Source organism: Sus scrofa, chromosome 6 (assembly GCF_000003025.6).
Source record: "Sus scrofa isolate TJ Tabasco breed Duroc chromosome 6, Sscrofa11.1, whole genome shotgun sequence".
NCBI lineage: Eukaryota > Metazoa > Chordata > Mammalia > Artiodactyla > Suidae > Sus > Sus scrofa.
The window spans coordinates 137913115-137930621 of NC_010448.4; the positions used below are offsets into that span (position 1 = coordinate 137913115).

The 17507-nt window shown below is 36.2% G+C and overlaps 1 protein-coding gene across 7 annotated transcripts in view; it reads left to right on the forward strand.

Moving 5' to 3' along the window:
* The window catches only part of SLC44A5 (solute carrier family 44 member 5), a 414235-nt gene that overhangs the window by 317819 nt on the left and 78909 nt on the right, over positions 1-17507 (forward strand). For all 7 annotated transcript variants that reach the window (XM_021096466.1, XM_013996232.2, XM_021096464.1 and 4 more), the window contains one exon: positions 15752-15836. In XM_021096466.1, coding sequence (XP_020952125.1) covers positions 15752-15836 — 85 coding nt within the window. The remainder of the gene's footprint in view (positions 1-15751; positions 15837-17507) is intronic.

Genomic DNA, 17507 nt, shown 5'->3' on the forward strand with positions numbered 1-17507 from the left:
TTTTCAGGTTGCAGTTCCTGCATTACTCCTCAGAGACATCACCTCATTTGATTATTTGCCTCCCTCATTTGATTATTTGCCTCTGTAAATCCTTTTCTTTGTACCATACATTGCTCCTTTGTAGTGCTTGTCAGAAGTGAAATCTCATACTTATGTAATTAATTCACTAAGATCTATTTCTCCCAGTGGTCTGAAGGCTCTGGGAAAGCAAGGACCTTTATATATCCAGAGTCTAGCATGGTGCTGACACATGATAGGCACTCAACAAACATTTGCAGAATGAATAGAGAAAAAATGAATAAATTTGTCTTCATTATTTCCAACCACTTCAATGTGAATCAAAAACCTTAAACAGGTTGTAAATAGTGGTAGACTAACATCTGCTTAGATTAACTAGAAAAGAAGTATATTCATGTAATAAACGTAGTCAGACTTGCTAATGCAGAAAAACAACAGGAATGTTTTGAAAAGCCTACTTTTATTTCTTGGTTATCCAGCAGTATTTTTCCATTTTCTTTCAACTTTATATATTATTGTTATTATTACTATTGCTGTTATTTACAAATCTGCTTTAAAAATATGCTGTTTCATCTTTTTACTTTCTACTCTTAACCTTTCCATTTTACACAATGATTTTTAGAATGTGTGTCTTTCTGCTCTTTTCTTTTGTTGTCTTCTGTGGCAATGAATTCTGACAAAAGAATCCGATGACATTATATCTCTGGTAGTTTTGGTGGTTTTTTTTTTTTTTTTTTTTCAGGGCCACACCCACACACATGAAAGTTCCCAGAGTAGGGGTCGAATCAGAGCTATAGCTGCAGGCCTACACCACAGCCACAGAAATGCAGGATCCAAGCCCTGTCTATGACTGACACCACAGCTCACGGCAATGCTGGATCCTTAAACCACTGAGTGAGGCCAAGGATGGAACCTGCAACCTAATGCATGCTAGTCAGATTCATTTCTGCTGAGCCACAATGGGGTTGTTTTTAATGAAGTCCTAGGTGTCTCGCTGCATATGTCTAAAGATCCCCCTGTGAGTAGGCTGGTTGGAGTAAGGACTAGGTATTTTTCATTTCCCATCTGGACCTCCTCTCTACCTCCTCCTCACCCTGCTCTGACCCCTGAGAAGCTGGCATTTATGATGACATCAGCAGGTTCTCTTGTTCTCTGCCTCCAATTTGGTTTGGTCTGTGGGAGGTATCCATAGTAGATTAGAGGGTAGGAGAATGATTTTTGTGGAATTTATTCCTCTGACTCTCTTGCTGGCAGGTTGCCACAGGTTAGCGGCACCTCTCTAACTAAGGCCCCAAGTCCAGTCAGTCAGCTCTTTCCATTTGGTTTCTCCTTCTGGATGTGAGGAACCCCTTCCTCCTCTGCCTCTTCAGACCTAGAGGTAAAAATGACTCCCCATGTACTTAGACTCTAAGTTCTGAACCAACTCTTCTTTGTTTTCTTGAACTCTGCCCATACCTTTGAAAGTATTTCTTTATTAAACTCTCTGCATTTATCTTGTGTGAGTATAACATCATTTCTGCTAGAATCCTACTGTATTCTAGAAAATAGCACCCCAACCTTGAAAGGCATTTGTTCCTAAGTGGTGCTTTAACTGGCTCTTCCATAGGGTATTTGTGAGCAATCTTCCTATGTAACTTTCTCTTGCCTTCATGACCTTCTCAATCATTATATGGATATATCACTTCTACTTAATAATGGAGTGCTACTGGGCACAGCCAGTTCTAGGCTTGCTGGATCAGGCAACATTTCAGTTCACTGATGTGCTTCTCATGTCGTTAGGTGATCATTGAAGGTTCAGGAGCTACTTCTCAAAAGAAGAAGAGTTATGTGCTGAAAGGATATAGATTTTTTTCCAGAGTCATAAGAACCTCTAACCGTGATTCTCTAATGGGCATTTTCCACAGTTGGCGTATAGTACCATGCCCTCTGACAGATATTTTAAGCATCATTGAGTTCATTCTGCCATATTCTACCTGCTGATACAATAACCTGGATTATCTGAAAAGCGCTTTATTAAATGCCGTTAAATGCCATGCCTCTTCGGCAGCTGTAGCCCCAATTCAACCCCTAGACTGGGAACCTCATGCCGCAAGTGTGGTACCCCCTCCCCCCCAAAAAAATTCCGTGCCTGTTTTTGAATAACAGAGAATGCAAGATATAGCAACTTTTTTTTTTTGGAGGCGTTATCATTACCAGACCCTCAAGTCTTTACTGTAAGACCTCCGTATTTTTACGAGATTTATCTCCCATCCATTATCACACATTTGTCTTTATAAGGCATCAAGGTTATACTCTACCCAACATTCTCCAGATCTTATCAGCACAATGCCATCCATGTAAGGAATCTGGGTGGTATCCTGTGAAGTAAGATATTATTAAACACCTGTGCAGACAGAATTGTGACAAAGAACTAGGAGGTCACATAACTCTGAGGGAAGACAGTGAGGATGCAGTCCTCTCCCTGCCAGGTGAAAGCAATGCTCCTGGTGTTTTCTAAGGCTTTTGTTAGATCAATTGCTATGTCCAAGCTGACAGAGGCTGCTTTGATTTGTTCCAGTAGAGTTGACTACAACCCAAACAGCAGCTAAAATTAATGTCATGACTTGGTTAAGCTTAAGCAAATCCATTATCATTCTTCAGAAATATTGGCCTCCTGCACTGGCCTATCAGGGTGATATATGGTTTCATTAGGGAGAAAGTGTTAATTAAAAAATAGTATTACGCTGAATACGAATGTGTCTATATCTTGAAAGCCCCCCCTTTTTTTGGGTGTGGGGGGGTCACAGGTGTGGTATATGAAAGTACCCAAGCTAGGGGTCGAATTGGAGCTACAGCTGCCAGCCTACACCTAAGCCACAGCAAGGCCAGATCTGAGCCACATCTGCGGCCTATGCTGCAGCCTGCACCAACGCCAGGTCTTTAACCCACTGAGTGAGGTCAGGGATTGAACCCACAGCCACATAGACACTAGTCAGTTTAGTTTCCTGTGAGCCACAATGGGAACTCCTATCTTGAGGGTCTTTATATGGCTATCACATAGTAAGGCCCAATGAATGAATGAATAATTTAAATGAACAGGAATATGATGACTGACAATTCAGTATGAATGAGTGAATAAATGAATGGGAATTTGACTATATTCTAGACTGATATTTTAAGGTTTTTAATGTTCATGTTAACTTTTTTAAGAAGTAAGGTAATTACAAAAAAAAAAGTAAGTGAATATCAGATACTGTCTAATTGGTTAGCCCAAAGAAATTTTTTTGTTTCACATTTTTTTATTGGTTTCATCTGTTATTTAATTTTTTACATTTAATATTTATTTTATATTGGATTACAGTTGATTTATAATGTATTATTTACAGGTACACAGCAAAGTGATTCAGTTATCTATATACACATATGCATTCTTTTTTTGATTCTTTCCCAAAAGATTATTATAGAATATTGGGTAGAGTTCCCTTTGCTATACAGTAGGTCCTTCTTGATTAACTATTTTATATATAGGTTTGTGTATATACCAATTCCAAACTCCTAATTTACCCCTCCCCACTACCTTTCTGCTTTGGTAACTATAAATTTGTTTTTGAAGTCTGTGAGTCTGTTTCTATTGTGTAAATTAGTTCATTTGTATCAATTTTTTAGAATCCACATGTAAGTGATATATTTGTCTTCCTCTGTCTGACTTAGTTCCTTTAGTATGATAATCTCTAGAGCCATCCATGTTGCTGCAGATAACATTATTTCATTCTTTTTTATGGCTAATATTTCATTGTATGTACCATATCTTTATCTATTCCTCTCCTTTTTTTTTTTTTCAAAGTTTTTTTTTTTTTTTTTTTTTTTTTTTTTTTGGCTGCACGGTGGCATATGGAAGTTCCTAGGCTGGAGGTCAAATCACAGCTACAGTTTCCAGCCTTCAGCACAGCCAAAGCAATGCCAGATCCGAGCTGCATCTGTGACCAACACCACAGCTCACGACAACGCTGGATCCTTAACTCAATGAACGAGGCCAGGGATTGAACCCGAAACCTCATGGTTCCCAGTCAGATTTGTTTCCACGCACCACGACGGGAACACCTATTCCTCTCTTGATGGAAATTTAGGTTGCTGAACACTGGGGTGCATGTATTTTTCCAATTATAGTTTTTTCTAGATATATGCCCAGGAGTGGGATTGCTGGGTCATACAGTAGCTCTTTATTTTTAGTTTTTAAAGAACCTCCATACTGTTCTCCATAGTGGTTGTACCAATTTACATTCCCATAACAGTGTAGAACAATTCCCTTTTCTCCACACCCTCTCCAGCATTTGTTTGTAGATATTTTGGTGATGGCCAGGATGAGCCATTGCCTACAGACTCAGGGTGTGAAAGTGGATGACATGACCATCATGTTGGTAAGTCTTGTAGTTTTAATTCTCGTTTCTCTAATAATTAGTGATGTTGAGCATCTTTCCATGTGTTTTTTGGCCATTTGTATATCTTTGGGAAAATGTCTATTTAGACCTTCTGGCCATTTTTTTAAATTGGGTTTGCTTTTTGATATTGAGCTGCATGAGCTGCTTGTATATTTTGGAGATGAATCCTTTCTGTTCATTTGCAAGTATTTTCTCTCATTCTGTTGGTTATTTTTTTGTTTTGTTTATGATTTCTTTTGCTGTCCAAAACTTTTAAGTTTAATTAGGTCCCATTTCTTTATTTTTATTTTCATTGCTCTAGGAGATGGATCCAAAAAGATATTGCTCTGATTTATGTCAAAGGGTGTTCTCCCTATGTTTTCCTCTAAGAGTTTTATAGTATCCAGTCCAGACTATAAGTCTTTAATCCATTTTGAGTTAATTTTTTGTCTATGGTATTAGAGTATGTTCTAACTTCATTCTTTTACATGTAGCTGTCCAGTTTTCCCAGCACCTTTTATTGAAGCGACAGTCTTTTCTCTATCCCATATTTTTGCCTTTTTTGGTAGGTTAATTGACCATTAGTGCATGGGTTTATCCTGGACTTTATGTTCTTTTCCACTAATTTGTATTTCTGTTTTTGTGTCAGTACAATAATCTGTTTTGTACCTTTGTATTATAGTCTGAAATCAAGGAGCCCAATTCCTCCAGCTCCATTTTTCTTTCTCAGGATTTCTTTTAGCTATTTGAGGTCTTTTGTGTTTCCATACAAATTTTAAAGTTTTTGTTCTAATTCTGTGAAAAATGCCATTGGTAATTTGATAGGGATTGCATTGAATCTGTAGATTGTCTTGGACGTATAGTCATTCGGCAATATTGATTCTTCCAATCCAAGAGCATGGTTTATCTTTCTGTTTGTGTCATCTTTGATTTCTTTCATTAGCAACTTAGAGTTTTCAGAGTACAGGTCATTTGCCTCTCTAGTTAGATTTATTCCTGTGTTTTATTCTTTTTGATGTTATGCTAAATGGGATAGTTTGCATAATTTCTCTTTCTAATCTTTTGTTGGTAGTGTACAGGAATGCAAGAGATTTATGTGTATTAATTTTTTTTTTTACCAAATTCATTAATGAGCTCTAACAATTTTTTGGTAACATTTTTAGGACTTTCTATGCATAGTATCCTGTTACCTGCAAAGAGTGACAGTATTACTTCTTTTCCAATTTGGATTCCTTTTATTTCTTTTTGTTCTCTGATTGCCATGGCTGGGACTTCCAAAACTATGTTGAATAAAAGCGGTGAGATGGAAGTCCTTGTCTTGTTCCTGATCTTAACAGATAAGCTTTCAGTTTTCACCACTGAGAATGATGTTAGCTGTGGGTTTGTCATATACGGCCTTTATTATGTTGAGGTAGGTTCCCTCTATACCCACTTTTTGGAGAGTTTTTATCAAATATGGGTGTTGAACTTTTTCTGCATCTATTGAGATGATCAACTTGTTTTTATTCTTCAATTTGTTAATGTAGTATATCACACTGGTTGATTTGTGAATAATGAAAAATCTTTGCATCCCTGGGATCAATCCCACTTGATTATGGTGTATAATCCGTATAATGTATTGTTGGATTCAGTTTGCTTGTATTTTGTTAAGGATTTTCACATCTATGTTCATCAGTGATATTGGCTTATAATTTTCTTTTTTGTGGTATCTTTGTCTGGTTTTGGTATGAGGGTGATGGGACCTCAGAAAATGAGTTTGGGAGTGTTCCTTCCTCTACAATCTTTTGAAAGAGTTTCAGAAGGATAGGTGTTAACTTTACTCCAAATGTTTGATAGAATTTGCATACGAGGCCATCCAGTCCTGAACATTTGTTTGCTGGAAGTTTTCAAATCACAGTTTCAATTTTAGCACTTGTGATCAATATGTTCCTATTTTCTATTTCTTCCTAGTTCAGTCTTGGATAATGGTACCTTTCTAAGAATTTGTACATTTCTCCTAGGTTTCCATTTTCTTGGAATATATTTCCTTGTATAGTCTCTTATGATCCTTTGCATTTCTTTGTTGTCAGTTGTAACTTTTCCTTTTTCATTTCTAATTTTATTGACTTGAGCCCTTGTTTTTTTTTTTTTTTTTTTTTTTTTTTCCTGATGAGTCTGGCTAAAGTATTGTCAATTTTGTTTATCTTTTCAAAGAACCAGCTTTTAGTTTCATTGTTTCTACTGTTTTCTTAGTCTCTATTTCATTTGGTTTTGCTCTGATCTTTATGATTTCTTTCCTTCTACTAACTTTGGGCTTTAATTGTTCTTTCTCTAGTTTCTTTAGGTGTAAGGTTAGGTTGTTTGAGATTTTTCTTGTTTCCTGAGGTAAGATTGCATTGCTATAAACTTCCTTCTTAGCACTGTTTTTGCTGTGTCCCATAGGTTTCGGATTGTCATATTTTCATTTGTCTCTAGGTAATTTTTTATTTCCTCTTTGATTTCTTCTGTTATCATTGGTTGTTCAGTAACATAATGTTTAATGTCTCTGTGTTTGTGATTTTACAGTTTTTTTCCTTGTAGTTGATTTCTAATCTCAGAGCATCGTGGTCAGAAAAAGATGCTTGGTATGATTTCAATTTTCTTAAATTTCCCAAGGTTTGCTTTATGGCCCAGTATGTGATATTTCATGGAGAATATTCCATGTGCACTTGAGAAGAATGTGTATTCTGCTGCTTTTGGGTGGAGTGTTGTATAAATATCAATTAAGTCCATCTGGTCTAATATGTCCTTTAAGGCCTAATTTCCTATTGATTTTCTGTCTGCATGATCTGTCCATTGATGTAAGTGGAGTGTTAAAGTCCCCCAGTATTTTTGTGTTACTGTTAATTTCTCCTTTTATGGCTGCTATCATTTGCCTTATATACTGAGGTGTGCCTATGTAGGGTGCATATATATTTACAATTGTTATATCTTCTCTCATGTTGATCATTTGATCATTATGTAGTATCCTTCATTATCTCTTGTGACCTTCTTTACTTTAAAATCTATTTTGTCTGATATGAGACTTGCTACTCTAGCCTTCTTTTGATTTTTCATTTGCATGGAATACCTTTCTTCATCCCCCTGTCTGTATGTGTCCCTATATCTGAAGTGGATCTCTTGTAGACAGTATGTATATAGGTCTTATTTTTGTATCCATTCAGCCATTCTATAGCTTTTGGTTGGAGCATTTAATCCATTTACACTTTAAGATAATTATTGATGTGTGTTCTTATTACCATTTTGTCAATTGGTTTGGACTAGTTTTTGTCTTTTTTATTTCCTTCCTCTATTGTTCTCTTCTCTCGTGATTTCTTGACTATAGTGTTCTGTTTGGATTTATGTGTGTGTGTGTGTGTGTTTCTATTGTAGATTTTTGGTTTGTTGTTATCACAAGATTTTTATATTGGAGTCTATACATAGACAATATCATTTTAAGTTGCTGGTCTATTTGTTTCAAATGCATTCCCAATATCCTGCATTTGTACTCACTCTTTATCAATACTTCTGGTTTTGATATCCTATTTGTGTTTGGATTATTTCCTAACTTTCCTATATATTTGCCTTTACTGGTGAGCTTTCCCATTTTTAATTTTCTTGTTTCTAGTTGTGGCCTTTTCTTTTCCACCTAGAGAATTTCCTTTAGCATTTGTTACACAGCTGGTTTGATGGTACTGAATTCTCTTAGCTCTTGATTGTCTATAAAGCTTTTTATTTCTCCATCAAATCTGAAAGAGAGCCTTGCTGGGTAGAGTATTCTTAGTTGTGGCTCTTTCCATCTCATCATTTTAAATATATCATGCCACAGCCTTCTGGCCTGCAGTTTCTGCTGAAAAATCAGCTGATAACTTCAAGAGGATTTCCTTATATATTATTTGTTGCTTTTCCCTTGTTGCTCTTTGTATTTAATTTTGGTCGATTTGATTAATATATATCACAGTGTGTTCCTCTTTGGGTTTATCTTGTATGGGACTCTATGCTTCCTGGTCTTGTGTGTTTCCTTTCCCATAATAGGCAAGTTTTCAACCATAATCTCTTTAAATATTTTCTTAGGACCATTCTCTCTTTCTTCTCCTCCTTGGTTTCGTATAGTGTGAATGTTGGTGCATTTAATGTTGTCCCAAAGGTTCCTGAGACCGTCCTCATTTCTTTTCATTCTTTTGTCTTTATTCTGTTCTGCAACAGTGATTTCCACCAATCTGTCTTCCAACTCATTTATTCATTCTTCTACCTCATTTATTCTGTTATTTATTCCTTCTAGTATATTTTTCATTTTCAGTTATTGTATTGTTTTTCTGTTTGTTTTTAAATCTCCTTCCACTTTTTTAAAAATTACTCAATGAATTTCATTACATTTATCGTTATACAACAATCATCACAACCAAATTTTATAGCATTTCCATCCCAAACCCTCAGTGTATCCCCCTAACCACAACCTGTCTCATTTGGAAACCACAAGTTTTTCAAAGTCTGTGGGTCAGCATCTGTTCTGCAAAGAAGTTAATTGTGTTCTTTTTTTAGATTCCACATGTAAGTGATAGCATTTGATGTTGGTGTCTCACTGTCTGACTGATTTCACTTAGCATGATAATTTCTAAGTCCATCCATGTTGCTGCAAATGCCATTATTTCTTTCCTTTTAATGGCTGAGTAATATTCCATTGTGTATATGTACCACATCTTCTTTATCCACTCCTCTGTTGACGTTTAGGTTGTTTCCATGTCTTGACTATTGTATATAGTGCTGCAATGAATATTGGAATACATCTATCTCTTCATGTTACCTCTTTGTTAAATATTTCTTGTACATTCTCAGTCTGTGCCTCCATTCTTTTTCTGAGATCTTGGATCATCTTTATTATTATTATTATTATTACTCTGAATTATTTTTCAGGTAGATTGGCTATCTCCACTTCACTTAGTTATTCTTCTGGGGTTTTACCTTATTCATTCATCTGGAGCATATTTTCTTTTCTCATCTTTTATTTTTGTGTTTGCAGTCTCATTCTCAGCTGCAGATGTAGTTCTCTTGCTTAAGGCATCTGCCCCCTTGTGGATGAGGTTGGTCTGGGGATTTATGCAGGTTTCCTGGATGGAAGGACTTGTGCCTGCCTGCCCACTGCTGGTAGAGATGGGTCTTGTCCCTCTAAATGAGCAGGGCTGTGTCTAGGGGTGTGTTTAGAGGCAGCTTTGTGCTCAGATTGACTTTATGCAGCTTGTCTGCTGATAAGTGGGGCTGTGTTCCCACATTGTTTGTTTTTTGACCTGAGGTATCCCAGCATTGGAGTCTGCCAGCTCTTGGGTGGGGCCACGTCTCAGTGTCAAAATGGCATCCTTGGGAGAGATAATGCCAATAAGCATTCCCTGAGGCCTCTACCACCAGTGTGCTTGCCCCCACAGTGAGCTACAACTGACCTCCACCTCCCTGGGTGATCCTCCAAGACTTTCATGTAGGTTGGGCCCATACTTCCATAGAGTCACTGCTTTTTTCCTGGTCCTAGTGTAACCTTGTGTGTGCACTCCAAGAGTGGATTCTCTGTTTCCTCACCTTATGGAACTCCTTCATTCAAGCCTTGCTGGCCTTCAAAGCCAAATGTTCTGGGGGTTCCTTCTCCTGATGTCAGTCCTGAGGCTGGGAAACCTGATGTGGAGCTCAGAACTCTTACTCCTGTGGGAGATTTTCTCTGATATAATTATTTAACAATTCGTGGGTCACCCACTCAGTGAGTATGAGATTTGATTATACCACAAATGTGCCTCCTACCATCTTGTTGTGGCTTCTTATTTGTCTTTGTATATCTTTTTTGGTAGGTTTCAGTCTTTTTTGTCAATGGATGTTCATCTGTTAGGTGTGATTTTGGTGTTTTCATGAGAGGAGCTGTGCTCATGTCCTTCTGCTCTGCCATCTTGTCTCCTCTTCTAAGGAATATTTTACATCAAGCAATAAATTTTAAAATAGACATTTTTATAAAGAATACGTACAGATGACTGAAAGGCATATGAAAAGATGCTCAACATCATTAATCATGAGAGAAATGTAAATTAAAACTACAATTAGATATCACCTCATACCTGTCAGAATGACTGTCATCAAAAAGAACACACATAACAAATGTTGATGATGATCTGAAAGAGAGGGAATCCCTGTACACTGTTGAAGGGAATGTAATTTGGTGCAACGAGAGTGGAAAACAGTATGGTGGTTTCTCAAAAAACAAAAAATAGAACTACCATATGACCCAGCAATTTGACTCCTAGGTATATAGCCAAAAGAAACAAAAATACTAATTTGAAGAGATACATGTACTGCAATGTTCCTAGCAGCATTATTTACAATATCCAACACATGGAAGAAACCTAAGTTCCATCAACAGATGAATGGCTAAAAAAGATGTGTGTGTACACACATACACACAAGAACACCCTAAGCCATTAAAAAAAAATGAAATTTTGCAATTTGCAACAGCTTGGATGGGCTTGGAGGGCATTATGCTTAGTGAAATAAGTCAGTAGAGGAAGATAAATACTGTATATCACTTATATGTGGAAAGTAAAAAAATAGTGAATTTTTTAAAGTACACGTAGTTAAATTATAAGAAAGAATTTGATGATAGTTTATCCCTTCAACAAATCTGGGGGAAAAAACATGAAATATATATATTTTTTGAGATTTTTAAGAGTGAATAAACACCTAAATCAGTGGCTCTCACCTGAAGCATTACCACTGCATGGGGGTCTTTTTCAAAATTTGATTTGACTTTTTGATTGTCACAATGTCTTTTGGTGGGTGGATATGATGTGTGGGAGCGAGGGAAGATAGATATCTAGCAATATCTGGGACAGTTCTGTTCAACCAAGAATTGCCCCACTTTCTACCTAACTTTCCCATGTCCCATTCATATAGGTGACAGTGTGCTTTTAAATGTTTCAATGTAGAACTTCTGTTATAAAATTACACATTTTTATTTTTGCATGGTTTTAATAACTACCAAGGGAATTTGAGGGAAGATTATAGCTTTTTGGTTGGAATTTAATAAAATTTGTTCATTTAATAAAATCATATCATTGACAACACCACTTATAGTATGTGAGTCTCCTACACAATACACCTGAATCCCCCTGCAGTTATAACTGTTGCATTCAGTGATTCTATCTATAGGTGCAAGCACCTATTTCACTATGTCTTCTAGTTTAGTCATATGTGAATATTTGCATATTGATATGCATACTATTTAATTTTAAATTATTTTCTTATTTTTAATTTATATTATAGTTAGAACATGTTTTTTAAAGAAATTGTGTGCAGTGGGTGAGTTATGGTATCTGTAAATATTATTTCAAGAGTTATACAAATGGAGCATTGTTGTATATTTGCTATAAAATGGATGTGTTGGGTGTGATGGGGTTAAGAAGGACTGACATGCAAACCCATGATGCTGTGGCACTTAACATAATTACCTTATATGAGAAGCCCTTACATTCGTGGGGACATATTCTAGAACAGATCTCTTCAGGAGAAGCATAATGTAAGTCACATGTGTAATGTTAAATTTCCTAATAGTTACATTTAAGGGAATAAAAGGAAAGAGGTGAAATTTGTTATGATGGTATATATGCGAAGCTCTTACATTTATGGGGAAATATTCTAGAATAGATTTCTTCAAGAGAAGCATAATATGTCGCATGTGTAATGTTAAATTTTCTAATAGCTACATTTAAGGGGGTAAAAAGAAACAGGTAATTTAGTTATGATAATTTAGCCATAACCAAATATTATCATTTTGAATATAATCAATATAAAAAGTATTAATGAAATATTTACACTTTTTGTTCTTCATACCATCTTTAAACCCTGATGTGTATTTTGCAGTTATAGTGTGTCTCAATTCAAATAAATTGCATTTACAGGCATAGTAAACATATGTTGCTAGTGGCTACCATGATGGATAGCACAGTTCCAGATGTTCCATGAATAGAGAAATTCCAAGAATGGGAGTAAAATGCAAGAAGCCTCTTACTTTACTAACAGACAAAATGACTGCTACTGCATATTTCCTTTTCCTCCTCTTTTTTTTTTTTTTTCTTGCCATATTCCTCCAGAGATGTGGACTTAGTGGGGAAGATAAAACTAGATGCCCTTGACTGAGGTGACTTGGTTGAACTGGTCTATGCAGCTTTTAGCTCAAAGACTTGATGTTCCAACTCAAATACAGGTCATTTGCAGCAAAATTTCTGTGCCACAGGCTATGTGGAGAGGTGTAGCTTCAGCTTAGTGAATGCAGCAACCTACCATAATTCAAAACTCCCAAATCAAAAGGAGAATTTTTCTCTTGACACTTCCATCTTTACTTCCTCTCCTTTGTCCCTAAGCATCAGATCCCTGTCAACTGGACACTCTCCTTTTCCTGACAAGTACAAAGCTCTTCTTTACAGGTGGCAAAGGCTCCAAGATCACCTGTGTTGTTATCTCCTTTCCTACCATATGTTTAACACACTGCTGATCCTCATTTAGCTGATAGCCTTGCTGTTTCCCACTATTAACAAGCTCGTTCCTGATCAATCCTTTAGCAGCAGCATTATAGAGACTATAATCTAATGTTTAAAGCATGGGCTCTAGAGAACAACCCACCTAAATTCAAACCCTGTTTATATCATCTTGAGACATAAACAAAACTCTGAGCTGCAAGTAATATCTGAGGTGAGAATAATATCTGTTTCATAGGGGTTATTGTGAGACTCCAACGATAAAGTAATATAATACATTTAGCACAGTGCTTGACACATTGTAAGCAATTCATACATTGACACCCTTACTTATGCTGTTTCCTCAATCTATAATTCCTTCCTTACTCCTGGTCACTGTCACAATTCCTTCTCAAATCCTAGTAATTTTCCAGTCTTTCTCAGGTCCTACTTCTTCTCCAAGGCTTCTACAAACTATTCTTCCCCCCCCCTTTTTTTTTTTTTTTTTTTTTTTTAGGGCTGTACCCATGGCATATGGATGTTCCCATGCTAGGGGTCAAATCGGAGCTACAGCTGCCAGCCTGAGCCACAGTCACAGCAAAGCCAGATCCAAGCCGCATCTGCGATCTACACCACAGCTTGCAGCAATGCTGGATCTTTAACCCACTGAGCTAGGCCAGGGATTGAACTTGCATTCTCACAGACATTATCAGGTGCTTAACTCTTTGAGCCACAACAAGAACTCCCTCTTCTTTCCTTTTCGTGTGTTTCTTGAGAACACTGACATAAACTATTTTAGCATTGACTTCTAGTACAGGATATATGCAGTCATTTAGTAAATTTTTAATGGAATGATTGATGATGAAAAACGGGAAAGAACATGAAAACAGGTGCTAATGCTGCCCCATCTCCCATCCCCTCAGTCCTTCCAGGTCTGCTTATTTGCTTGCAGCTATGGTAGATAGTTTTACCACGCCCATTGACATGGGAACTAGGCAGATGTTCTACATGGTTCTTCAGAAGGCCGCCAGCAGCCTGGGGGCACCTCTGCCACCACAGTATCCCCTTGTTAACCTGCACTTTATTGGCTTTGCTTCTTTCCCATTCGCTCTTTACTCCCATTTGAGCTTCTTGGAATCACTTCCCAAATTAACTACATGCATCAAAGTCTTGTCTCAGTTTGCAATAAGTCGGGAACTAACATTACTGAGTCTATATGCTAAACACCACATTAGCGATTCTGCTGTCATTATTTTCTTTCATATTTTTAACATTCTTTGGGGCTGGACATTATTATACCCATTTTTATTAACAAATTAGAAAATCAAGACTAAAACATGTAAGCGACCTGTTCAGGGCTGTAAAAATATTAAGTAGCAAATTTAGCAATCCAAATGCTTCTTTATCTGCCTGTTTTGAATTAATTGTATAGAAAAGGATTAAAACACTTGGTAATAAAGTTAAGAGTAACATACTAACAGAATATAGAGTCAGGTAAAATTAGATTGCTTAGGGATCTCACAAACTAAGATATAAAAATAGCATTTAATAAAATAGTGTCTGCAGACATTGTACATTGAACACTTAGACATCATTTAAATTCTTATTTATAGTCCACTTTCTTTATTCTGGGAAGTAAAAATGGGAGGATATGGCAGCAGAGAACTGCCCGAATGAGTCAGATTTTATAAGATGGTATTAGAAGATGAAAATGATTTAGCCTCTATGACATTGGAGAAAGAATCAGACAAAGGAGACTTTTTCGGGTACTTAGATACTGAAAGGAAAGGCTTGGATGGATGCAAAAAGTTATTGAGAAAAATTTCTTTCCCATATTAAAATTCTCATTCAGAATTGATTTATTTTTTATCTTTCCTAGTCACATGGGTCACACACATAAGAGTGATTGAATTGTAACATGAACTGTCAAATCCATTAAATGTGGGTAAGGAGATAGCTGGGCAAATGTTAAAAGGAAGCAAAGGACAAAGAGATATGTTTTCCATATGCAGAGGCAAGCATTAGGTGACCGGAGCATTTCCCAGATGTTTAGGAACTGCATTAATCAAATTAGAGACATTAGAAATACTCAGAATTATGGGGTATTGCCCAATATAGCTAATGCGTGTAACGTGTGTAGTTTTCTGGTCTAGCTGTCAAGTTTATAATTCTTGGAAAATAAAAGTGATTAGCATGCATGGGATAGAGCCTGTTCATCATCATTAGAGAAAACAGAATCAAATCTTTAATTTCATGAAGTTTGAAAATACTTGATATTCAGAGGCAACTTTGAGATTATCAGACAAAATGTATAGTGAATTTTTATTATGTGTCACTTCTGAAGTGGCTGCTGTTTGCCTTTACAGTGTCACATGAAATCATAAAGTATTAGCCAATATGAATTGGGCATTATAGTTTTATTCTTTGGAATTTTTAAATGGTTTTCACTTATGTATAACTCAAAAGAATTACATCATTATATTTACTATAAATTTTATTAGCTCTACTATGAAGTCACTTAGTTTGGAGGACTAGAAAAAAGTAACTTCTTGCCAACCAAGCATTTGTAGTGTGCCCTCTAATTCATATTTTAATAAATGTCATTTTCTAAGTGCATTACCTCATATTTTGGCTACAACCCAGATGAATCCTGAGCGAATAAGAAATGTGTTTTCTGACTGATTCATCCATATTTTATTTTACTTTTCATTAAGAAATTACTCTTTGAAGAAAATCAATAATCTTTTGTGACCGAGGGGAGAGGTTGGTGTGTTGCAGTGGTGCATTCTAATTTCTCAAATCAGGCTGCTTTTAGCCAGCTGTTGCTGATTTTTTTGTCTTTTCTTATTCCTGCAGCCTGGGTCAATGGTGACCCCAGGAGAGTGGCCTATCCTACAGACAGCCAGGGCCACTTTTGTGGCCAGAAGGACACCCCCAATGAGTGAGTATGGCCACTTTTTTTTTGTTTGTTTGATTTTATGGTCTAAGCTGGAACCTATGAATTACTTTTGCATTAATTCTAGCAGACTTCATAAGAAGGTTGAAATTCATAAATAGGACTTCCTTCATCTTTTTCCCAAAGACAGTGGGATGTTTCATACTATATAACTTAAGACATCATTGTCATATAGCATATATTAGAATGCACAAAGGCTCTGCTTAGTGCAAATATTATTACAATGGATAACTGGACCAGTGATTTTATCAGAAGCCATAGTTTCAAATGCCTTATGAAATGGGATATTGGAAGACTGAGTTCAGAATAGGTACTAAAAAACAAGATACAGTTAGAATTGTTTTTTGCCACAGTGCCTACTGGTAAGTCACTCCACCTTTCAAAGTGAGGGACACACTGTAAAGTCCTCAATGAGTGGTGGGTGGGCTTTTCAAGGCAACTAGCCTGCGGCTGACAATGACCCAAGTAGCTGAGGCAAACTAGGGAGAATGTTCCATCAAATTCCTGTCTAATGTTAATCATAACTGAAGTTTTCATTTCTGAAAGCAAGTTTTCTATTTCTTCACTGTAACAAAACAAAAACATAAATGTCACATTTTCAGAAACTTTTCTCTCTCACTGGCACATTTCTTTTCTGGTCATACTTGAGTTTTTACTCAGTCTCCTGGTTCTATATAACCAATTCAGTTTCTATAAAATTGGCTTTTGAAAGGGTTAAAAAAAACCCAAAGCAACAACAGCCCTCTCTACCACCAAGAACAGCAAAAAACAAGGCTCAGAATATTTCCATTGTGTCCCTGTGTTGCCCACCCATAACTGTAGAGCTTATTATTCTAAGAGATAAACAGATTAAAAAACAGATTTAGGAAAGATACGGCAAAATACATAGAGTAGAGTTAGTAAAAACTATCAAGAGAAATCAGAAATTTGGGCAGAGAGTGGTGTAAATCCTTCTAATGTCAGGTTGAGTTTATGGCAGGTAAATTGATGCCTGCAAAGGTCCTCATTACCTGTTAGAGACAACTAAACTAAATTCTGAGCTGGGTTGGTAATTCTTAACCTCAGTAACTCAAAAAATTCTAGACATTGCCAACAAAACCTTCACACTATGCAGGACAAAGAAAGCACCAGGTGGTGAAAAGATCATACAAACCTCTAAATATCTAGTTCTTTAAAACAGGTTATTTTTCAAAGAGCCTCTGTAACATTGTTTCCCAGACCTAAGCCAATGACCCAATTATTGCCAACAAAAATGAGATACCGCAAATTTCAATACATAAAGACCACTCAAAGACAATCTTAGTGTAACACAGATATGTTCTTTATAGTATTATTTATAATAACAATATATTGGAAACTGTACAGATGTATAAAAATATATGAATGGTAGTAAATTATGGCCATGTATTTAATGAAATATAGAGAAGCCATTAAAAATCTGCTTATATTTTTAAAAGTTGATCATGTTAATTTTCCTTTATAGATTCTCAGTTTTGTATCGTGATTATAATTGCCTTCCTCCTCCTGAAAATAATATTTACCTATATTTCTTTACTATGTCTATGGTTTCCTTTTTTATATTTAAATTTTTAATGCACTTGGAATTTATTTTTGAGTATGGAATGAAATAGGAAACAAACTTTCCTTTTTCTAATT